The sequence below is a fragment of the Hyperolius riggenbachi genome, chromosome 1 (genome assembly GCF_040937935.1).
Source record: "Hyperolius riggenbachi isolate aHypRig1 chromosome 1, aHypRig1.pri, whole genome shotgun sequence".
NCBI classification, from domain to species: Eukaryota; Metazoa; Chordata; class Amphibia; order Anura; family Hyperoliidae; genus Hyperolius; species Hyperolius riggenbachi.
Genome location: NC_090646.1, coordinates 614,898,875 through 614,924,077, shown reverse-complemented (window position 1 = coordinate 614,924,077; position 25,203 = coordinate 614,898,875). Strand labels below are relative to the sequence as shown.

The following is a 25,203-nucleotide window of genomic DNA, read 5'->3' as shown; positions in this document are numbered from 1 at the left end:
CCCGCACCCGCTCTGTTCAGGGAGGGTGCCCACGTGGGCTCCTGCACGGGTTCTCCCAGCACTGTCACAGCTGCGCACCAATCTTGCTGCTAGTTTGCCTCTCACCCACTTGCTCAGTTGGGGGGAGGGCGGCCATGTGGCTCCTGCAGCGGCTCCACTAGTGATGTCACTGCCTTTCAGGAGCGCACCGATTGTGCTTTTAGGCTGCCTAAAACCTGCTCCATCTGTTCGGGAGAGAGACAGACCACTTCTATTTTTAAAAATGTGGTCTGTTAAAAGAAAATAAACGTACTCAATGAGACTCCTCCATTACGTTGCCAATGAAAATGAAATCTTTATTCACTCAGCTGAGGACCCTTTTATATACCAGCATTTAATTAGAGCAGAAACAGGCTAGCTGCAGCCCGGCTAGTCACAAAAGGGTAGAGACTTCCTTTCTCGGTAAATCTTTATACCCCAGTTAACATGCTAATATATTCCTCCCTCCAAACAGTCTGCAATCCCATAAGTCCAATGAGCAATGTCCACTTTCTTCTTCTGGGTGTGTCCGGTCCTCCTCTGTGTCCTTCATAAATAATTTAAAAGTCAACAGGAACAAGAAATCTTCTGTCCACCAGTTTCCGGTTTCGTTTCTCTCACCTTCAGGAAACTGGTTTAGACTGGCCCCTTCAACCTGCTCATTCTGCGCCTGGCACAGAATAACACTGGGGGGAGGTTTTGGAGGTTGTTCTGGAATTTCACTGTGGAGGACAAAGGAGACTGCACAGTATATGGTTCAAAAACATGTATAACATATATTTAATGGTATCGTGATAACTCCTTGGTTAACTTAAAGTGTCACTCTAACACAATAATCTAATCTTGTGCATGTGGACTATATAGTCACATAGGTTACACAGGATATACAGAATATATATAGATTAACAGATTAATTATAAAATTCTTTCCACATTTCCCTCCTGTTTATAATTAATACTGTGGGTTGTGGCTTGATTATATATGTGTTATAAAAAAGAATATTTACATTCACATTTCTGTGCTTATGCTTACTTAAGCCTCAGGTATCTGCAAATGTGTCTCCACTACAGGGGTCAGAGGTTCAAGCAAACACAGCCTTCTACTCCCCTTTGCTGCAAATGGGTATGCACTACAGCAAGTCAAGGCATAGAAGTGAAATGCTCAAAAACAAAAATCAGGCTCTGGCCGTGAGCTGGAATTATTGCCTCACACGTTGGCCTGGCCATTTCCCTCCAGCATACCATCATAATCTCCTCCCAAATCACTGTATGCTTCTTCATCATGCTGTGCTAAGGCTGCATACATAGTTGTACTCATATGCTTATCTATCAACCTTGCAAAAAAATGTTCTCAGCATTGGAAAAATACAGCAGGCTAGTAGGAACAGAACCATAAGAACAGTTAGGAATGCGATACCAAAACTCTGTAAAAATGAAGTCCAGCTTCCAAACCAGTTCTGTAACCAGTCTGTTATTGGGTTTGAAACACCTGAGTTTCGTTTCAGCTCTTCGGATAGGTCTTTTAACTGCTGAAGAGCCACTGTCACTTTTCCATCAGGGGATGTATTATCTGGAATATAGGTACAACATTGTTCCCCAAAAAATTCACATACACCCCCCTTCTCTGCCAACAGCATATCTAATGCAATTCTATTCTGCAGTGCTGTTAATGATGTTGCTTTCAGTTGTTCTGCTAGACCTTCGATAGCATCTCTAGTATAATTAACAAATCTTTGCTGATTGTAATAAATGTAATTAATCCAATCTACATTTTTGTTAACTGTTGGCCATAGGAAAATGGACTCAAACCCTGCAGCAATTTAGTTCCTAGCCTTGAACTCGTCTGGCACCCCTCTGGGGACCCCTATTGCATCAATATATACATATGGGTCCAAACTCCCTTTTGGTGCCTCCCTTTTACTCCGGTGTACCTTTTTATCCACCAAAATTTTAAAGGACTCATAGGGCAATATAGTGACATGTTCTATCATCCAGACAGGGGCACACAACCCTTTCCATTCTGGTGGCAATGATGATTCTGCTTTGTTGGGTTCACAAGTCCACCAAGTATCTTCTAACTGCCATTTTGTTCCTAGGCTCAACCCTTTATCATTGGTTATTTGCACTATTTCTCTACAATACTTAATCATTGGATGGTTACTGGGGGCAGATCTATTATAACACGTAAGATTGCTGGCTGTAGCGAATGCACGCTGTGGCGTGCCTGGTACCTTCATACGGACTCTCTCTGTGGTACAGTTCAGTGGTTGATTCACACTTATCATACTTTGTATCATACATTCTAGTTCAGACCCACTCGCCACTACTGGTACCAGAGCAATCTGCGGTCTAGCTGCTGCACACACAATACAATCAAACACATTCACTCGGTACATTCACTCGGTCTGCAGTAAAAATTACCAAAGTAATCCAAAAAATTAAAAATTCCACCGATCACTAGAACTATATTACTAATCACGTTCATCTTGTTAGTAATATCCGGTGGGGATGGGTCAGTAGTCTCTTTGTCTATCCTGTCATTGCTGTTCAATGGAGGTCGTTTAGTCATTGTCATTCCAGGACTCTTCTTCTTCTTTTTCTTTAAACATGTTATGGCTCTAACCCAACTTCCCCTATGTAGCCTTTTTAGGTATCTGTTCCCCCTTTTTTATCTCCTTTTCACCATGGTTCAAGATAAAGAACTACACCTGTGCCTTAGGAAGAATCCTCTAATATCTTCCCACAGCCTTTGAGATCGTGGTCGCACTGAGGTTCAAGCAAATGTTCCCGTCGCCTCAGGATCTCAAATTTCCGCCCCTCTTTACCCCGTGGTGCTAACTATCAAGAACAGATTGTATCTGGCTACTGTTTTAAAAGGAAATGACCGCTAAGCGTTCTTCTTGAGCAAGGTTCAAACAACATTTCTTTTGTTTCAAAAGCCACCGAAGCTTCATGTGAGTGTTCGTAGCAAGCTGTGGCTCTGGATCTTTTAATTAATCTGGATCCGGAGGGCCCATGTGCGCCCTCTTGCAATGGCTTAAATGTTCCCATGTGGTTTTATTCTAATTTTAGCCACTATCCCTCCTGTTGACACATGTAAGACTCATGTGTCATCACCACAAATAAATTGGACAAAATCAGTCAAAGGAAGGTTAGTAGGTCAGCAGTGTACAAAGCGACCTGTAGGTAAAGTCTTAGACTGTAAGTCAGCAGAGGGAGTTGTAGTTGCATATGTCAGGACTGCCAAGTCGTTGCCACGGGAGATGAGGGGACTGGGATGTTGCACACATGTGAATGGCCAGTGTTGTGGGAGCCCGGAGAACATCCATGGTCTGTGGGACGGGTGGGCTCCTCAGTTGCTGACACCTAACCCTGCGGACGCCACTAAGCCGCAGACGTATGCATGATGGGAAAGCATACAGGCTGGTAATGAAAACAGTGGGGGGCGGGATCCCATATAACAGGGTGGCGTAGGGTAAGTGATAAACACACAGCTTGAGCAAAGACGCAGATAGAAGCTTATCTATTCTACGATGTTCTTCAGCTCACTACTGTAAGACCTGTTGGTGTATTCCCTCCTGTGCACATAAAACTGATCCACAGGGATTTGTCAATTGCCCTGGGACAAGTCACTGCGCACATGCGGACGGGAAAAAACATCCTTTGGTCAGTAAACAACAAAGAAAACAAAAGTACAGGGCCAGGGTGGTGCAGCAGTTTTGGACAATAAAGACGTAGATGCCCAAGCAAACTGGCTATGCAGCATAGGCGGGGGGGCTGGTGGGATTGGGCTGGTGGGGGTGGGGTTGGGCTCTTGGCAGAGAACTACAATCATGCATCCCTCTCTGCAGTCCGCCATTAGACAAGGCATTGTGGTCAAAATGTCTCTATCAAAGTCATTTTACTGAACTTCTTCTAACATACCCACAATTTATAAAAATTTAATCAGGTGTCAATCAAAACGGCCAATCAATCGATGCCAATGACCCACATACTACAGCAATGCAGCAATCAATTGTTCCCAGAAGCAAAAAACAAAAATCATCATATTTACTCTTATAATTGAAAGTAATATCTGCGGGGTTTCTCCTTTTTTTTTTTTTTTTTTAATATCCCGCATTCTGGGTTTCATAAAATATATACATTAACTTCTTGCAAACAAACCTTTCATCTTGCTACATGCATTCTCTCAAATCACTCCGTTCCGCTCCAACACACATCTAGGCTGGGATTAGTTGTCCATGAGGCCTCTTGCCCCCTCCTCAGAAATATGGGCGTAACCCATACCTTCACACAAATCCCAGACAGAAACTCCACTCGAATTTTACAGAATTTAACATTACAAACAGACAACTGCAGACAGTAAAAATCACTTTTAAATTTCCAATCTTCAGACAAACATCAGACAGGTAGAGTATAAAACTTATACAGACATTTATATACTGTGGAAACTACACAAACAACAAACAGACAGACAAACAGCAGCTCAGAACTTGTGGATTTTCTCTGTAGCCCCCCTCCTCCTCCCCCTCTGCTGGATACTTCCAGGGGAGCTCTGGTGATTTAGATTTCAGAGCTCAGAATTCCCAGCTTCACATTTTACACACCACAACGTAACATTCTATTTTCATCAATAAATTCACTTTCTCATTTGCCTTCAACTAGGGCAGAATTAGTACCCTTAACCATATTTTGTCACTGCGGACCTCGGTGTCTCTCAGGACACTGTCGGACCAGATGACCCTCCTTCCCACATTCAAAACATTGTCTGCGTTCTTTGCGACCTTCGTAATCCTTAAATCTGCGCTTTTGTGAGCGCGTGTGGCTGTTACCACCATTCTCATAACAATTACTTTCATCCTTGTTGCCATCAGAAACATATGCAGCAACTTTCTTCCCTTTCACACATACAGGGTGCCGGCAGCTTTCTAGAAAATCACTCGGTCCGCAGGTTCTATAATCCACAACATATTATGTGACACACTTGTATATCCCTTCAGTCAAAACCTCACGTACAGCAATCTTAAACCGTTCATAAGGGGAATCTGTTGTTTCAGCAGCAGGGGGAGCTATACCTCTATATTTACTAAAAACCTTCATCACTTTATCCAATAGCTCATTTATGTCTGATGCATTAATATCATATTCCACCTCATATGTCTGGGAGGTCCCATCCACCTTTTGTGGGAGGGGCTGAGTTTGGTTTTGGGGAGGGTTCTGGGGAACCTGACATACAGTAGATGGTACCTCCTCCAAGTCTTTGTTCTCCGTACTTGGCCCCTCCCCATTTATACCTCTAGTAGCCATCTTTGAGCTTCTGTTAAACAATATTACTTTTCGAAAATCACATTACCCTGAACATCTCCTTTAATTTGAGAAACAAGTTCCTTTACAGCTGTCAAAATACAGATAACCTAAAAAAACACACCTTCATCATTAGTGGCCATAATTTTGCTTGTACCTTGACACATTCTTTACCTCCCCGTCCACGCACCTCTTAATGGAAGGATTGGTAGTCACATGGAGCCCCCTGTCCGCCCTCTTACTTGGGCACGGGGTACCTGACACAACTTCCGTGCGTTGAACTTCTAAGGAGAGGCACCTCCGACTAAGGCACTGACACAATCGGTGGTAGTAGATCCACTCCCGATATTACTGCCTGTTATGCGGCTGTATTCTGTCACAAGGACTTACAATTCCGCTGAGGCACACGGTAGCTTAGGAAACTGACCACAGATTGTGTCATGCAAAACAATATGACAACACATCAATACTTTATACTCTAAACGCAGCCCTGCGTACAAGAAATTACAGAAACAAAAAGTAGTACTTACAATTAAGAAGCTTTCAGGACACCCGAGAAGTTTGTTTTAGAATCCTAAGCAGGCGATTTCACCGACCTTGGCTGAAGAAGTCTCACGGTTCGAAATAAACCGTACGTCACAAAGACGTGAGCTCCAGTTGCGTTTGGCCACCTGCTTTTTAAAGGAAACGTCGTCCCGGTGGGCTTTCACCAGCTTGTTATCAGATTCGCCAGTCGCAAACGCGCTCCTGGGTCTCACGTTTTTGTGACTATAGGTTTTCCGGTTCGATGCAGACCAGATGTTAAAAGAAAATAAACGTACTCAATGAGACTCCTCCATTACGTTGCCAATGAAAATGAAATCTTTATTCACTCAGCTGAGGACCCTTTTATATACCAGCATTTAATTAGAGCAGAAACAGGCTAGCTGCAGCCCGGCTAGTCACAAAAGGGTAGAGACTTCCTTTCTCGGTAAATCTTTATACCCCAGTTAACATGCTAATATATTCCTCCCTCCAAACAGTCTGCAATCCCATAAGTCCAATGAGCAATGTCCACTTTCTTCTTCTGGGTGTGTCCGGTCCTCCTCTGTGTCCTTCATAAATAATTTAAAAGTCAACAGGAACAAGAAATCTTCTGTCCACCAGTTTCCGGTTTCGTTTCTCTCACCTTCAGGAAACTGGTTTAGACTGGCCCCTTCAACCTGCTCATTCTGCGCCTGGCACAGAATAACACTGGGGGGAGGTTTTGGAGGTTGTTCTGGAATTTCACTGTGGAGGACAAAGGAGACTGCACAGTATATGGTTCAAAAACATGTATAACATATATTTAATGGTATCGTGATAACTCCTTGGTTAACTTAAAGTGTCACTCTAACACAATAATCTAATCTTGTGCATGTGGACTATATAGTCACATAGGTTACACAGGATATACAGAATATATATAGATTAACAGATTAATTATAAAATTCTTTCCACAGGTCACATGACCTGAATCATCTAGCTCAGTACTGTCCAACTTCGCAGGCATGGAGGGCCATTTTTTTTCCAGACCACATGGTGGCGGGCCGGCAGACTGACACAGCCATGCCCCCACCCACCCCTACTGGGGAATAAAAAAAATCTAGCAGCAGATTTCTCCCTCAAAATGCAATTAGAGTGATAGCAGATTCCCCACAAAATACAACCAGATTGGCAGCAGATTCTCAGATTTAGCCACAAAATACATTCAGATTGGCTGCAGATTTACCCACAAAATACATTCAGATTGGCTGCAGATTTACCCACAAAATACATTCAGATTGGCTGCAGATTTACCCACAAAATACATTCAGATTGGCTGCAGATGTGCCCACAAAATGCACTCAGATTGGCTGCAGATGTGCCCACAAAATGCACTCAGATTGGCCGCAGATGTTCTAAAATATTTACACCCACACCCCTCGTTGTCCCCCATGCTGCCGCCTATAACTCACCTCAGATCGGCAGTGGCAGGCAGATCGAAAGCCAGTCAGACCGGCACATAGCAGCCGCGCGGTGAATTTGAATGCAGGAAGTGACATCATCGGTCACGTCCAGCACTTAAAGCCCCCCGTGCGGCTGCCATGCGCCGGTTCCTATCTTCTGCTCGCCACCGATCTGAGGTGTGTTAGAGCTGGCAGCACGGGGGACAACAAGGGGAGAGCCTGTAAATATTTATAGTCTGCAGCATGGGGGAAAGGGTGTTTTTTTTGTTTTTTTTTTTAAGTTGCGCTGCCACAGCATGGAGCAGGCGGCAGGGGGGCCGCAGCAGGAGGCCTGGCGGGCCGGATGCCGGCCGCCACTTGGACAGCACTGATCTAGCTATTAAACAGCAGAGTTTGAGTACCCGAGCATAAGCAATGCTCTTCAGGTTTGGAAGGGGTGGGTCTCTGACATATCTGAGTAAAGGAGTGTGAAGCTCTAAAAGTCAGTTCTGCAGGAAGTATCTAGGGGAGGGACTAAAAAAAATGGCGCTGGTAACATAAAGAGCTTTTAAAGAGAACAGGGCAAATAAAATATTTGTGCCTGGTCTTAAGCTTTAAAGTAGACCTGAACTCTTGCACAGGAGAGAAGGAAAACGGAGAAATGCACCCTGTATTTTTTAGAGAGTTTAGCCTGTCTAATTCCCCCTCATTTGTGCCTATTCACAAGTTGTAATTTGATCTCTCCCCTTTGTCACCTGACTGGCATGGAAAAGATGGCAGATAAGCTCATTTTGAAAGCACAGGATGTTAATAATATGTCTGCTTCCATGAAAGCAGGAAGTAGAAACAGTGCAGATTTATTGCAGAATTTGTATCGGCTGTAACAAACGTTTTTGTTTAAAGGTTATTATGCTGTTGCATATCTTTTAGAGCAGAGAGGAACTTCTGAGTTCAGGTCCGCTTTAAGTTATATATTACATTGTGATCAGAAGCCTAAACTGTTTTGCCATTTAGACAGTATTTAGCAGCCCTTGTTCTGTCATCTCTTCAATTCCCGCAGGTGGTGCACCCATTTTATGCCTACTGGCAGAGCTTCTGCACAGTGAAGAACTTTGCCTGGAAGGAAGAGTATGACACCCGGCAGGCATCCAATCGCTGGGAGAAACGGGCTATGGAGAAGGAAAACAAGAAGACCCGGGACAAGGCTCGGAAAGAGAGGAACGAGCTGGTCCGAGAACTGGTGGCCTACGTCAGGAAGCGGGACAAGAGAGTCCAGGCTCACCGGAAGCTGGTGGAGGAGCAAAACGCAGAGAAAGCCAAAAAGGTGGAAGAGCTACGGAGACAGCAGAAGATACAAAATGCTAAGTGAGTCCAACTGAGAAATTGTGTGTGTGTGTGTGTGAGATCACGAAACGCTGCAGTCTAAATGATCCCATAGCGAGACACTGCACTAGCCATTGCACCTGAATCGCCACCGGTTTGAAACTATTCTTAAAGAGGAACTTCAGCCTAAACAAACATACTGTCATTAAGTTACATTAGTTATGTTAATTAAAATAGATAGGTAATATAATCTCTTACCCATACTGTTTTAAAAGAACTGGCGAATGTTTGATTTCATGAGGGCAGCTATCTTTTTGGTTGAAAGGAGGTGACAGGGAGCATGAGACACAGTTTCAACTGTCCTGTGTGCTGATCACCCCTCCCAGTTGCTAGGCAACGTGAATAACAACATAGGAAATCCCATCATGCTTTGCACAGCATCAGGGGAAAAAAGCCCGGGCAGTTTTCTTTGATGGGTGGAGCTTAGATAAAAATGCAGCTAAAAATGATGCTTTGGTAAGAAAAACAAAGTTCTGATGCTGTGAAACTGTTAAAGAAACACCAAGCCTTTTCAGTTCTGCTGAGTAGATTTTTAGTCCGGAGGTTCACTTTAATAAACAGTTGCAAGGAGCGTTCTGGGGCTGCGCAGTTGTACTGACCAGGCGCAGAACGCTCCAAGCCATGCATTCGCAGTTCGCTCCGACTGGATGAATTACTAGTAGAGAATCCAGGTGGCCTGAAAGGACGACAAGGCACTGATGAGCCTGAAGGGGGCTGGAGGAAGCCCCAAGTGTGTGTGTGTTTTTTTTTTTTGTTTGTTTGTTTTTTAGCTCTCACGTTTCCCTTTAAACCTCTGGTTCAGTGTTTTTAATGAACTGTCACTAAGGGTAGCCACTGAGATGCAAATGTATACAGCTTGAAAACGGACTAGTCAGATTCGACCTTTCCTGAATTTCATTTTCAAGCTGCATAGATTTACATACAAAATTTGCATGATCCTGCATCGACTTGGGAATTAGTTGCATCCCACTGACCATATATAACTGCCAACAACCCTTCCATCTAGTCACGTAAGTTAAACTGCTGCTATTCCTTGTCCCCCACGAGAGCTGTGAGGGGAGTGATGGCTGAGTTTCTGATCCCTCCTAGTCACTCTCAGGTCTTTGTTGTAGCTTTGGTTTTCAGCGTTGTGTGTTTCCCGCAGGCTGGCGGAGCAGTACAAGGAGCAGAGCTGGATGGCCATGTCTGAGCTGGAAAAGGAGCTGCAGCAGATGGAGGCTCAGTACGACAAGGAGTTTGGAGATGGGATGGAGGATGATGAAGAAGAGTCAGAGGAACAGCAGAACGGTTAGAGTAATATGATAATGGTATCTGTGAGATCTCCTTATTCCTTTAGCATTTCCTATCTAATGCCAGGCATTAGGAGGCACCATGGCTAAAGGAGGCAAGCCAATAATCAACATTTCTTAGATATTTTTAGCAGATTCAGTTCCTCTAGTTCGGGGGTGCCCAATAGGTCGATCGCGATCTACCGGTAGATCGCGACCGCCTATTTGGTAGATCGCAGCCACTTGGCCGCGTCCCGTCACATTTTGCGGCTGGCAGCTGTCCCATCGATTTCTGCTGCCAGCCGCTGGCCAATAGGAAGCAGGGAAGGAGAGAGGAGGCGCGGCTGAAGAGGCCATGACGCGACGTCATGGCTGGGGGCGGCGCCGGGCACGCACTCATGCACGCCTGCCTTCCTGATTCAATCGTGCTGCCCGCCGGAGCGCTCCGAGTGCGAGAGGGGAGACCAGACATCGCCGCTGGAGGTAGGTAAGTGATTGAGCACCCATCCCCACCCACCTATGCTACAGGGACCCATCCCCACCCACCTATGCTACAGGGACCCATCCCCACCCACCTATGCTACAGGGACCCATCCCCACCCACCTATGCTACAGGGACCCATCCCCACCCACCTATGCTACAGGGACCCATCCCCACCCACCTATGCTAGAGGGACCCATCCCCACCCACCTATGCTAGAGGGACCCATCCCCACCCACCTATGCTAGAGGGACCCATCCCCACCCACCTATGCTAGAGGGACCCATCCCCACCCACCTATGCTAGAGGGACCCATCCCCACCCACCTATGCTAGAGGGACCCATCCCCACCCACCTATGCTAGAGGGACCCATCCCCACCCACCTATGCTAGAGGGACCCATCCCCACCCACCTATGCTAGAGGGACCCATCCCCACCCACCTATGCTAGAGGGACCCATCCCCACCCACCTATGCTAGAGGGACCCATCCCCACCCACCTATGCTAGAGGGACCCATCCCCACCCACCTATGCTAGAGGGACCCATCCCCACCCACCTATGCTAGAGGGACCCATCCCCACCCACCTATGCTACAGGGACCCATCCCCACCCACCTATGCTACAGGGACCCATCCCCACCCACCTATGCTACAGGGACCTATCCCCACCCACCTATGCTAGAGGCACCCATCCCCACCCACCTATGCTAGAGGCACCCATCCCCACCTACCTATGCTAATGGCACCCATCCCCACCTACCTATGCTAATGGCACCCATCCCCACCTACCTATGCTAATGGCACCCATCCCCACCTACCTATGCTAGAGGCACCCATCCCCACCTACCTATGCTAGAGGCACCCATCCCCACCTACCTATGCTAGAGGCACCCATCCCCACCTACCTTTGCTAGAGGCACCCATCCCCACCTACCTTTGCTAGAGGCACCCATCCCCACCTACCTTTGCTAGAGGCACCCATCCCCACCTACCTTTGCTAGAGGCACCCATCCCCACCTACCTATGCTAAAGGGACCCATCCCCACCTACCTATGCTAAAGGGACCCATCCCCACCTACCTATGCTAAAGGGACCCATCCCCACCTACCTATGCTAGAGGCACCCATCCCCACCTACCTATGCTAGAGGGACCCATCCCCACCTACCTATGCTAGAGGGACCCATCCCCACCCACCTATGCTAGAGGGACCCATCCCCACCCACCTATGCTAGAGGGACCCATCCCCACCCACCTATGCTAGAGGGACCCATCCCCACCCACCTATGCTAGAGGGACCCATCCCCACCCACCTATGCTAGAGGGACCCATCCCCACCCACCTATGCTAGAGGGACCCATCCCCACCCACCTATGCTAGAGGGACCCATCCCCACCCACCTATGCTAGAGGGACCCATCCCCACCCACCTATGCTAGAGGGACCCATCCCCACCCACCTATGCTAGAGGGACCCATCCCCACCTACCTATGCTAGAGGCATCTGTGCCCAGTGAAGGGACCTGTACCCAGCTACCTTTGCTGAAGGGACCTATACTTTGCTACCTATACTGGAGGCACTTGTACCTGGGGGCTGTTCAACCGGGGGGGGGGGGGGGGGGGGGATCTGTAACACTTTAAATTTTGGTAGATCTCCTGGACTTGGCAAATTTTAAAGTAGCTCGCGAGCCAAAAAAGTGTGGGCACCCCTGCTCTAGTTGAATCTGCCCATCAGTTCTTGACCAATGCAGTCTCATTGATGAACATCTGATTTCCGAAAAATGTATCTCTAAACAAGAATGCTAACCGATTACAGTTGTGTTCAAAATTATTCAACCCCCACTGAAATTGAGTGTTTTGGCCAGTTTGACATTGATTTTGATCATTTCAGTCATTTTGTTTACACTTAAATCAAAGAGGCACTTGTAAGTCAGACAAATATAACATAACATTTATAATGAAATAACCACAAATGTCTTTTCTGTGCTCACATCATTATCAGTTTTATTCAACCCCCAAGTGACATTCATTCTTAGTACTTCATCCTTTTCCAGTTATAACATCTTCTAAACGTGAAGCATAGCTTGACACAAGTGTCTTGCAGCGATCTACGGGTATCTTAGCCCATTCTTCATGGGAAAAGCCTCCAGTTCAGTCACATTCTTGCGCGCAGCAACTGCTTTCTTTAGGTCCCAACAGAGGTTCTCAATTGGATTTAAGTCTGGTGACTGCAATGGCCACTCCAAATGTCCCAGCCTTTAATCTGCAACCAAGCTCTAGTGGACTTGGAGGTATGCTTGGGATCATTGTCCTGTTGAAAGGTCCAACGTCTCCCAAGCCTCATGTTTGTGATGGACTGCGTCACATTTTCTTCCAATATCTCCTGGTACTGAGGAGAATTCATGGTACCTTGCACATGCTGAAGCTTCCCTTTACCTGTAGAAGCAAAACAGCCCCATAGCATGCGTGCATCTCCGTGCGTTTGGGCTACTGCACATGTGCCGCACGGACAGCTGTTGGGACGGGAGCAGGAATGGGCCAGGGGGTCGGCATGTGTGCGCGCGCGGCTGACTGGTCTGCTTATGCGTGTTGACGTGGCGGCGGTGACAGACCAAGAGCCTGTTTTTAAACAGGCGTAGATCACTAGTTTAATATATTTTTGCATTTACATTAGATTTTTTTTCTTTTCTTTTGAGCCTGAAAGAAACCCTTAAAGGGGCACTACAGTGAAAAACTGTAAAATTTAAAATATCTGCAAACATATACAAATAAGAAGTACGTTTCTTGCAGAGTAAAATGAGCCATAAATTAATTTTATCCTATGTCCCTGTCATTTACCGTAGGTAGTAGAAATCTGACAGAAGTGAAAGGGTTTTGGACTAGTCCATCTCTTCATAGGGAATTCTGTGCAGGGCTAATATTCTTCATATAGCTATTCTCTAAAAAGGATTTAAACAATGATGCTGTCCAGCTTCCCTGCTTGCTACACAGTTTGTTGGCAATTGGAAAGAGCAACTGCCATTCACTAAGTGCTTTTGAAAATAAATACATCCCTGAGTATCCCCTATAAAGAGATGGACTAGTCCAAAACCTGTCACTTCTGTCAGATTTCTACTACCTACTGTAAATGACAGCAACATAGGAGAAAAGTAATTTATGGCTCATTTTACTCTGGGAAAAAATGTACTACTTATTTGTATATGTTTGCACATATTTTAAATGTTACAGTTTTTCGATGTAGTGCCCCTTTAAATTGGACCTGAAGATTAAATAATAATAATAAAAAAAAAAGTTTCACTTACCTGGGTCTTCTGCCAGCCCCCTGCGCCCAATGTGGTTTCCAAACGATGCTCCGTTCCTCCACCGCTGCTCATTTTGATCCACGCCGACTTGTAAGTCAGCGTCCACTACACCTGTGTGGCCCCGACAGTGGGAGCGTGAACAAGGAGGTGCACGGCCAGGGGATCGTTTGGTAACATCACGGGCACAGGACGGCTGCAGCGGGCTGGCAGAAGGTAAGTACAAATCTTTTAACTTTTGCAGTACAGAAATGCAGATTTCAGGCTGCAAGCTATGTTTGATGGCCACCTCCCCTTACAGAGTATGGCATCGCAGCAGTACCATGTGACAGTGCACTGAACAGTGCAAGAGCAGACCTGGCTACTGCCAGCCGGCTTGCAAGATTCTACTTTGCATTCTGTCATTGCACAATCGAAAACTTTGTGCATATTTTTAAATGCACATGTTTGTATTGTTGGGGCTCTAAGTTTCGTTTTGCACCAGTATTATGTGATTAATAGCAGCCCAGTGTGATAGTGGGTAACTGTGGTTTTTTTTCTTGAACTCCCAGGAAAGGCCAGCGATGAAGGAGATGAAGAGGAAGATTTGTATGATGACCTGTACTGTCCAGCTTGTGATAAAACCTTCAAGACTGATAAAGCGTGAGTCGGATCTTTCCTGTTCTTTTGTCTTCTGATAAAGTGTATATTTTTCTCCCCCTTTATAAATTTCCAGTTTTCTACTATAAATAATGGCACACCCATTCGTTTGTTTCTTCCAATGGACCACAGAGAACCGTGTCCTCTCCAAGCTCTTTTAGCCAGGTGCTCCACCCAGCTAATTTTGGTGACCACCTGGCTGTCATCGGCTCACCTCTTCATTCTCCTCCTATGTTGTTGGCAGAGTTGTGCCAGACCTGCATTCCCCCGTTGCACCCCACTCGGCTACTTTTTCATGCCACCCAGCTGGAAAAAAATTCTGGGGAGAACACTAGAGCATCAGTAAAGACTCCCCATCAAGAGCTATTTGTTTCTTGAGGCCCTCCTCTTGTTCTTGATCCCCGTGGATTCCATTCTAGAGCTGTTCTTTCTATAGCATCCTCTCCCTTTCTGAGTGGTGAGGCCTATCCAACCCCACTTTTTCCTTCAGGCCGGTTTTGCACATGAAATGTGGGGCTTTGCACCGCAATGTACAGAACCACAAACGTATGACCCTGCAGCAGAGGACGGCGACAGGGTCATAGGCATAGCGCCTCTAGCCCAGTGGTGTACTCCCTGTTGGACAGGAAGTACGTCACTGAGATTTCCGTCATTCCGTGTATGCGTGCCACAACGCCGACGCTAACTTATTTTTTTAAAGGTTTGCGTCGCCCATTGACTCACATTACTTTGGCCGCTACGGAAGTCCGTCAGTAATGTGATGTTGCCCCTGCACCATGCTATGGGTTCTGTATGGCTGATATTGTGGTGAAACCCCTCCCACAGTGTGATGCCAGGACCAAGGTTCTGATGGTTTTCTGTCTGTGAACCTCGTTGAATTGTGGGAAATAAAGGCTTTGTCCAACTGCCAAGCAAGCAATATCTCCCTCTGTGCATAGAACTCTCAGTAACGAACATTCTTTACAGACCCCTTTGGCAGAATTAAAGCTGTCGCCACCAATGATTGATTGAAATGATTCATTTCAGAATGTAAATCAGGGAGAGGAAAGATCTTACAATAGGCAAACACTGACTAATCTATAAATAAATACAGTAGAATCTCGTTATAGTAAACCTCTGGATATAGTAAGCTCAGTCGTCCAAAAAATAAGCAATTTTATTCATTATTTTCACTACAGTTCCTTGATGGAGTAACTTCCACTCCAATATGTGTGGGATATCAGTTGTTTATTGTCTGTAGTTTGATAAATAAAGATTGGCGCGCTATCAGATTGACTGGCGAGCGGATTCCTTCTTCTATTAGAGGATGCTGTGATGACATATGCAGCCTTTTAGTTTGAGCATCTGCTTCCATTTCAAACCAGAATGAAGAATCATGAGAAGTCCAAGAAGCATCGGGAGATAGTGGCTCTTCTGCGGCAGCATCTGGAGGCTGAGGAGGAGGAGTACAGCGCTTCTGTGGGGGAAGACAGCAGCGCTCTGGAGGGAGAGCCGGAAGTGATGTCAGAAGAGGAGGAGCCTGAGGAAACTCCAAAACCAAAGTAAGCCTTCTACATTCACATCACCACTTATCCTACAGTAAAGATCCGTCTAATCGCCCTTCCACAGCCTTGGGCCACTTATCCTACCAGTATGCGTTCAGGGTGTCAGACCCACTACCTATATGGAACAAAAAGTCAAAAAGTTGTCAGGTATGTGGATGAACTTTTCATTAGAAGACCTGGCTGCTAGAAGTTATGTGTTGTACATATGAAGTAACTAGTCTTGTACTTTTCGTGCAGTTTTTACATATACCATTTATGCTGTATATCTGTCCATCCTTCCATCCACGTTGAAGACTGCGAAGTCCCTAGGAGGCTGTATATATGTGCTGTATATGTGCCCCTATTTGTCCAAAGTCTTTAAAGTACACCTGAACTGATAGCAATATGGAAACTCCCATATTTATTTCCTCCATAAAACTCCATTTTTATTGCAGATTAATGTTTAGCATGCATGCCCTTCCTAAAACGCCTGAAATCCCCGGGGGGAGATTTGTGCAGCGCTTCCGTGTAGAGGCAGAGCTTTGGGCGGCAGCTCTGGCTCTACTCCCATCCATCTACGCTGATCGCTGCCTCTCCCCGCCCCTCTGTCTTCTTTCACTGAGAGGGGCGGGGGAGAGGCGGCAATCAGCACAGACTGACGCGCATGGAGGCAGAGCTACAGCCCAAAGCTCTGCCTCCCTGGGCAGCAAAATCCACGGAGTTTGGGGTGTTTCAGTTGCGAGATCAGATGTGGGGATGCTGCGTTTTAGGAAGGGCATGCATGCTAAACATTAATCTGCAGTAAAAACTGAGTTTTATGGAGGCTTCATTGTCTCTTTAAACAATACCAGTTGCCTGGTCGTCTTGTTGGTCTCTTGGTCTTCAGTAGTGTCTGAATCACACACCTGAAACAAGCATGTGGCTAATCCAGTCAGACTTCAGCCAGAAACATCCGATCTGATGCTTGTTAAGAATCTATGGCTAAAAGTATTAAGAGGCAGATGATTAGCAAGGAACTAAATATGATGGCCTCCATGTTCCTCTCACTTCAGTAGAGTCACTGGGCATAACGAGAAAAGAGCTACAGCTGAAGAAGGCAGCGGGTGCTTTAAAGGGAACCCGAGGTGAGAGGGATATGGATCTGACATGTTTGTTTTCTTTTAAATAAATCCACATTGCCTGGCTGTCCTGCTGATCCTCTGCCTCCAATACTTTAAGCCATAGACCCTGAACAAGCATGCAGATCAGATGTCTGACAAATCTGACAAGTTTAGCTGTATGGTTGTTTTAAGTGTGTGATTCAGACACTACTGACCAGAAAGATCAGCAGGACAGCAAGGCAACTGGTATTGTTTAAAAGGAAATAAATATGGCCACCTCTATAGGTCTCACACCTCGGGTTCCTTTTCACAGCAGGGGGGAGACCCGTCAGGCAGTGGGGGATGAAAGCAGCCTTGAGTGTTCCTCAAGAGTAACTTTATGCACTTGTGATTGAATTATAAATGTTCCTTTTATAACTAAACTGCATTCTTTCTTCAGAGTGAGCAAAAAGCAAAAGAAGAAAAAGCAAAAAGGCAGTAAGGTATGTGTTGAAAATGCCACATGTATTTTTTCGTTTGTTATTAAAAAAAAAAATGTCTTAAGTGTAGAAACTATGTCCACACTATTGAATTCTCTTATTTTTCTCTTTTTTGAATAGATTAGATTGAAAAGAGAGGGTTATGAAGGCTGCCATATTTATTTCCTTTTACACAATACCAGTTGCCTGGCTGTCCTGCTGATCCTCTGTTTGGCTACAGTAGTGTCTGGCTTTCACACCTGAAACAAGCATGCAGCGAATTCAGTCAGACTTCAGTCAGAGCACCTGATCTGCATGCTTGTTCAGGGTCTATGGGATAGATTATTAGAGGCAGAGGATCAGTGGGAAAGTCAGACAATCTGCATCATTGAAAAGGAAATAAATATGGCAGCCTCCATATTCCTCTCGCTTCAATTGGCCCTTTTATAAAACTTTGACTTGAACAGAAATCTGTTACAGAGAACCTGAGGCGGAACGTTACAGTAAAATAAACGTACTTATCGGAAGCAGCGTTCCTCCCTGAGAAGATCGAACCACTTATCAATGTCCCACGTCGCTCTGTTCGTTCAGTGACAAGCGGCTTCACTTTTGTGACCCCACAGCTCTGAGTGTACACAGCACACAGAGGAGGGAAAGGGGGCGGGGAAGAGAAGTAGGATGGCCTGAGGGGGCGGGGAAGGGGCGTAACTCAGGAGTGCCTCCCCTACTAAGGACCCCCCCTTCCCCTCTAGAATTGGTGACAAGCTGTTGGTAGTGGAGCAGTGCTTTTCAGCGCTGTTAGATTTGGGCGCAGCCGGTGCCTCCATAGACTATAATAGGAATCACTCCTATCAGTGAGCAACGTCGGCGCCGTCAGAAGACGGAACTGAAGTTGCTTAAAACACAATAATTCGGCCTCCAGCAATCGCTGGAAGCCGAATTATATCATTCCCCCACTATCCATGGCGGCCTGGAGGGGGAATAGTAATTAAAACGGCCCGGACTTGTGCGGCAGCAGGATCAGCCACATACCGGCTGTATTCTGCGTCCAAGTCTACCGGCGCCGATTTCAAATGTACTCTGTTGGTAGAATGAGGGGGGCTGACAAAGTTACAAAGAGGCATGTCCTAGAAGATGTGAACATGTCCATTGTATCTGCCTTGGGTACACTTTAAAAATAAGGTCTTTCTGGAACAATTTTTGCTCAGTTTATCAACTAAACATTGATTGGAGGAGCAGCTCTTTTTGTGATTGAGCTTGTGGGGGAGAGGGAGCGATGCTCTGATAGCTGCACAGCTTTGTACTGCATAGAAGAATTCTAAGTCAGTTGTAGTGATGATCAAGTAGGTGCAAATAACTTAGTTGATGCAAATTTATGCAGAATTTTATGTGGCTTGAAAATGAACCAGTCGGATTTTACCTTAGCAGGATTTTGATTGGTTAATTTCCAAGCTGCATAAATTTGCAACAACTCGCAGTTATTTGCATTTACTTGACCATCACTAGTCAGTGGCAGCGTGTTCCGATCAGCATTTGTTGTCTTGTGGTGCACGGCAGTATTCAGGTAAATGCCCATATATGAGAGTTATTGAACATTTACCTGACCTGTTATCTAGCAGTGCATAGCTTGCCTCAGTTTGGAATGATTACCCTGGAGTTGTGATACACTGTATGGTCTCGACTAGGGATGATCAATAAGATGACCATTTTTCTAAAATTATGCATATTTTTATGCAAATGTGTGCAGCTTAAAAATGGACCAATCCATTTAAACCCAGCTTTAAATTGATTGGTCCATTTTCAAGCTGCATATATTTGCATACGAGTTTGTGTAAATTTGCATAAACTCAGAATAATTTGCATATCTGTGATCATCCCTGAGGTGCATACACACATCAGACTATAGTCTTTGGAAAATGAAAGCTCACAGACCAATCTTACCCCCTTCCGTGTAGTATGAGAGCCATACCTACACAGTCTATTCTATGGAGCTGAACTCCCCATCAGACAGAAATTTTTGCAAGATGCTGTACACACAGATGCTGTAGACATTCAACAGTTCAGTATCTGCAAAAGATCTGTTCCTGCCAAAAATCCATTCCTGGCGGTTGTCTCTCGCTCCTTATAGCAGGCTTCGGCGGGTCACTCGCTGTATAGTGCGCTCTGATGTGGGGGAACATGAAAGTAGGATAATGCACTGCCGCACTGTAAAAAAGGTATCCCCTCTCACGTAATGAGCTGCCCCATTCCCCGTCGCCGTCAGTGTGTCAGATGCCGTCTATAAGGTAAATTTAAAAAAAAAAAAAAAAAGCTACACTGCACAGCAGAAAGATATGCTGTTTTCGCACAGACTGCTGTTGCAATTTTGATTTATGCTACAGACAGAAAGTGGTTAAGTTTGATAGTACTCCTTTAACCTATTCAGTGCCTTCTGCAAAATTGAAACCAAGTAAAATTCAGGGTTTTATTAGGATTTCCATGAATTATAATGATGAAATAATTTCCCATAAAGGTTATCATGCTGGGGCCTTTTTAAGGGATTAGAGGAAGTTGAGAGTTTAGTTCCACTTTAAGAAAACATTTCTATATTTTTCCTGGCAGACATCTGAGGATACTCCAATAGAGAATGAAGCAGAGACCAGTCAAAAGAGTGAGGGAACTCAACCTACAGAGGAAGATGCTGTTCTGGGCAATGACACAGAGGCTCAAGACACGCCCCTTAATGACACAGAAGCCACAACAACAACCCCTGAATCGGCAACCAGCGAGGGGAAACCGTAAGTGGCCTCATTGTGGATTTCTGGCAGGTCTGTCACAACTGGGCCTCATGATAACAACCAATCTTTGTTTTTTCTTTTTATTCCAGAACCGCAAAACTGAAAGGGAAGAAAGCGAAAGAAATAAAGAAAGCTGCCAAGCAGGCATCCACACAGGAGAATGAGGAGCAGGTACCTATAAAATAAGCTTCCATAAATAGAGAAGTGTAACATTACCGTTAGCAGAGCGGACCCGAACAAGCTTTATTTCCACCTGAGCCCGATCGAATAGCTGCTACTGCGCCTGCTCAGGATTGCGGTAGGTAAATAATTACCTCGCCGGTGTTCGGGGGCTGCCAGTGCTGGATCTCAGAGGGTGAGGAGGACCGGGGCTGCCAGTGCTGGATCCCAGAGGGTGAGGAGGACCGGGGCTGCCAGTGCTGGATCCCAGAGGGTGAGGAGGACCGGGGCTGCCAGTGCTGGATCCCAGAGGGCGAGGAGGACCGGGACTGCCAGTGCTGGATCCCAGAGGGTGAGGAGGACCGGGGCTGCCAGTGCTGGATCCCAGAGGGCGAGGAGGACCGGGGCTGCCAGTGCTGGATCCCAGAGGGTGAGGAGGACCGGGGCTGCCAGTGCTGGATCCCAGAGGGTGAGGAGGACCGGGGCTGCCAGTGCTGGATCCCAGAGGGTGAGGAGGACCGGGGCTGCGAGTGCTGGATCCCAGAGGGTGAGGAGGACCGGGGCTGCCAATGCTGGATCCCAGAGGGTGAGGAGGACCGGGACTGCCAGTGCTGGATCCCAGAGGGTGAGGAGGACCGGGCTGCCAGTGCTGGATCCCAGAGGGTGAGGAGGACCGGGGCTGCCAGTGCTGGATCCCAGAGGGTGAGGAGGACCGGGGCTGCCAGTGCTGGATCCCAGAGGGTGAGGAGGACCGGGGCTGCCAGTGCTGGATCCCAGAGGGTGAGGAGGACCGGGGCTGCCAGTGCTGCATCCCAGAGGGTGAGTAGGACCGGGGCTGCCAGTGCTGGATCCCAGAGGGTGAGGAGGACCGGGGCTGCCAGTGCTGGATCCCAGAGGGTGAGGAGGACCGGGGCTGCCAGTGCTGGATCCCATCGGGTGAGGAGGACCGGGGCTGCCAGTGCTGGATCCCAGAGGGTGAGGAGGACCGTGGCTGCCAGTGCTGGATCCCAGAGGGTGAGGAGGACCGGGGCTGCCAGTGCTGGATCCCAGAGGGTGAGGAGGACCGGGGCTGCCAGTGCTGGATCCCAGAGGGTGAGGAGGACCGGGGCTGCCAGTGCTGGATCCCAGAGGGTGAGGAGGACCGGGGCTGCCAGTGCTGGATCCCATCGGGTGAGGAGGACCGGGGCTGCCAGTGCTGGATCCCAGAGGGTGAGGAGGACCGGGGCTGCCAGTGCTGGATCCCAGAGGGTGAGGAGGACCGGGGCTGCCAGTGCTGGATCCCATCGGGTGAGGAGGACCGGGGCTGCCAGTGCTGGATCCCATCGGGTGAGGAGGACCGGGGCTGCCAGTGCTGGATCCCATCGGGTGAGGAGGACCGTGGCTGCCAGTGCTGGATCCCAGAGGGTGAGGAGGACCGGGGCTGCCAGTGCTGGATCCCAGAGGGTGAGGAGGACCGGGGCTGCCAGTGCTGGATCCCAGAGGGTGAGGAGGACCGGGGCTGCCAGTGCTGGATCCCAGAGGGTGAGGAGGACCGGGGCTGCCAGTGCTGGATCCCAGAGGGTGAGGAGGACCGGGGCTGCCAGTGCTGGATCCCAGAGGGTGAGGAGGACCGGGGCTGCCAGTGCTGGATCCCAGAGGGTGAGGAGGACCGGGGCTGCCAGTGCTGCATCCCAGAGGGTGAGGAGGACCGGGGCTGCCAGTGCTGCATCCCAGAGGGTGAGGAGGACCGGGGCTGCCAGTGCTGGATCCCAGAGGGTGAGGAGGACCGGGGCTGCCAGTGCTGGATCCCATCGGGTGAGGAGGACCGGGGCTGCCAGTGCTGGATCCCAGAGGGTGAGGAGGACCGGGGCTGCCAGTGCTGGATCCCAGAGGGTGAGGAGGACCGGGGCTGCCAGTGCTGGATCCCAGAGGGTGAGGAGGACCGGGGCTGCCAGTGCTGGATCCCAGAGGGTGAGGAGGACCGGGGCTGCCAGTGCTGGATCCCAGAGGGTGAGGAGGACCGGGGCTGCCAGTGCTGCATCCCAGAGGGTGAGGAGGACCGGGGCTGCCAGTGCTGCATCCCAGAGGGTGAGGAGGACCGGGGCTGCCAGTGCTGGATCCCAGAGGGTGAGGAGGACCGGGGCTGCCAGTGCTGGATCCCAGAGGGTGAGGAGGACCGGGGCTGCCAGTGCTGGATCCCAGAGGGTGAGGAGGAGGGGGTGAGCATCAGTAGGATCCAGAGGCTTCTCCCTCCCAAGGTAAGTTTCCCCCAGGGTTTTGTTTTGTTTTTTTACAGATTCTTTTTAATACAGTGTATTGCCCCCTTTAGCATCAATGACAGCCTGAAGTCTTTTGTGGTAGTTGTGGATGAGGCTCTTTATCTTCTCTGATGGTAAAGCTGCCCATTCTTCCTGGCAAAAAGCCTCCAGTCCTTGTAAATTCTCGGGCTGTCTCGCATGATCTGCACGATTGGGGTCAGGAGACTGAGATGGCCACTCCACAACCTTCACTTTCTGTTGCTGTAGCCGATTACTGGTCGACCTGTCCTTGTGTTTTGGATCACTGTCATGTTGCAATGTCCCATGCTCAGCTTACTGGCTGATGAGTGCAAATTTTATCCAGTATTTTCTGAACTTATTTACATTATGTCTATAGTGGCACAGGGGGATTTTAAATGCAATTCAGGTGCCGGCGACAGCAGGACCCCAAATTACTTTGCATTGCTACGACTCGGAGGGCAAATAGTATTTAATTCCACCCAGAGTTTCATCGGCAGAAGGTTGAGCCATCATTCGGCTCACCCTGCACCCAACTGACTGGGCGACAATTCAATATGTACGCACTCTACTGGCTTAAATTAAGACAACTGACGTGAGAGGGATATGGAGGCTGCCATATTTATTTACTTTTAAACCATGCACATTGCCTCCTTTTAGGCATGGACCCTGATCAAGCATACAGATGTTTGACTAGATTTGCTGCATGCTTGTTTCAGACACTGCTGCAGGAAGAATGATCAGCAGTACAGCCAGGCAACGGGTATTTTGTAAATGGAAATAAATATGGCAGCTTCCACGTCCCTCTCACTTCAGGTGCCCTTTAAAGCAGTATTGTAGGGATGAAAAAAGAGTTGAACTTACCTGGGGCTTCTAATGGTCCCCTGCAGACATCTTGTGCCCGCGCAGCTACTCACCGATACTCCGGTCCCGCCTCCGGTTCACTTCCGGAATTTGCAACTTTTAAAGTCGGAAAACCACTGCACTTGCGCAGCCACACCCTTGCTACCGCTAACGTCACCAGGAGCATACTGTGCAGACGCAGACTGTACTGGGCCTGCGCAATACACTCCTGGTGACGGCAGCGGGAGCGAGGACACGGTCGTGCAGGCGCAGTGGTTTTCCGACTTTAAAGTTGCAAATTCCGGAAGTGAACCGGAGGCGGGGCCGGAGCATCGGTGAGCGGCTGCACGGGCACAGGATGTCTTCGGGGGACCATTAGAAGCCCCAGGTAAGTTCAACTCTTCATTTCCCCCACCCCCACTCCCCCTTACAGTACTGCTTTAAGGTAATGTCACATAGTTTGCTTTAGGGCCAGTGTGCACAGAACTTACAGTTTCTTTACATCACCCCAAGCAAAGACTGAATAATAAGGTCTGTGTACGCCTGAAAATGTGTGCAGTTGAAGTGAATAAAAACTAGTACAGTAGCCTTATAAATGATTTCACTTCTACCCTCTCACTTGCAGTCTGATGGGCCGATTCGATGCAATACCTGCTCTTCTGAGTTCTCTACACGGAATAAACTGTTCAGCCACCTGAAGGCCACAGGACATGCTCTGGCCGTCACTAACCCTCCAGCAAACACCACAGCCTCCAAGTCCAAAAAAGACAGGCGGAAAAATAAATGACCTCTCCTGCAGGAACTCTATCTGGACTTGCTCATCTTTATAGACCGGGGTAAATAGCACAAGGGTCCCCCAGCCTGCATTGCTGCAGCTGAACACCCGTCCACTGTCATCTGCTGCTGATGTAGGGACTGATGGCCTGGTTATTAAGCTGCTTATTTGGATTGTCGCTCTTCCATGATCCTTCTACCAAATGTTGCCACACTCTGCTGGAGCTACGCGGAGAGGTGATACAAGCTGCCGTTCCTGTGTTTATTCTAAAAGAAAACAAAAAGTGCTAGTTGCACTGTCATAATGATCTTTTAGCTTCTGCTTACCTGGGCTACATTAATGCGATTACTTTTTTTAAAGTGTTTGTGCTCTTATAGTTAAAGCAAACCTGAAGTGACAATAAACTGAGGAGATAAACGGTTGTATCTCCGGTCCTAACCCTAAATAGGACTTTCCTGGAATCCCAAAGTCTTATTTTGCTTTAAAATGTTAAAATTCTAATTTTAAAGTCTTGACTGCCACGTGTGAATTTCAATGTCTGTTCAGCTCCCATACAGACAAATCTTTACCTTTGTATATGTTTCCTATCCTCAGAAGTGTTTTCTGAGCTCTGATTATTTATCAGTGAGAGTTGCCCTATTCCGAAACATTTGAGTCCTGGATTCTTAACCCTTCCGATCAGGGGTGAAAAAAAGGAACCCAGACGAGTTCTGTGTAGGATTGGGATTGTACATGCATGTTTATCTCATCATGCAACCTTTCATTTCAGGTGCTGTTTTAAGTATGCTTAACCTTGTAGCACAGGGGTGTCAAACTCAAATACAAAGTGGGCCGAAATTGTACACTGGGACCTAGTCGCGGGCCAACCTCAATGTCTACTGGCCATCATCCTCCCTTATAAAGTTCTTTGGTGTGTAGCGGTCCTCCCTCCTCTATACAGTTCCCTGGTGTCTAGTGCTTTCCCCCTAACTCCCCCATA

At 47.5% G+C, this 25,203-nt stretch overlaps 1 protein-coding gene across 1 annotated transcript in view; it reads left to right on the top strand.

Annotated features, from left to right (window-relative positions):
• The window catches only part of DNAJC21 (DnaJ heat shock protein family (Hsp40) member C21), a 31,293-nt gene extending 7,037 nt beyond the window's left edge, over positions 1-24,256 (top strand). Inside the window, exons 5-12 of the mRNA XM_068250313.1 lie at positions 8,328-8,632; positions 9,795-9,937; positions 14,247-14,337; positions 15,699-15,875; positions 17,397-17,439; positions 20,017-20,192; positions 20,282-20,363; positions 24,075-24,256. Coding sequence (XP_068106414.1) covers positions 8,328-8,632; positions 9,795-9,937; positions 14,247-14,337; positions 15,699-15,875; positions 17,397-17,439; positions 20,017-20,192; positions 20,282-20,363; positions 24,075-24,236 — 1,179 coding nt within the window. The 3' untranslated portion in view covers positions 24,237-24,256. The remainder of the gene's footprint in view (positions 1-8,327; positions 8,633-9,794; positions 9,938-14,246; positions 14,338-15,698; positions 15,876-17,396; positions 17,440-20,016; positions 20,193-20,281; positions 20,364-24,074) is intronic.
• The last annotated feature ends 947 nt before the right edge of the window (positions 24,257-25,203 follow it).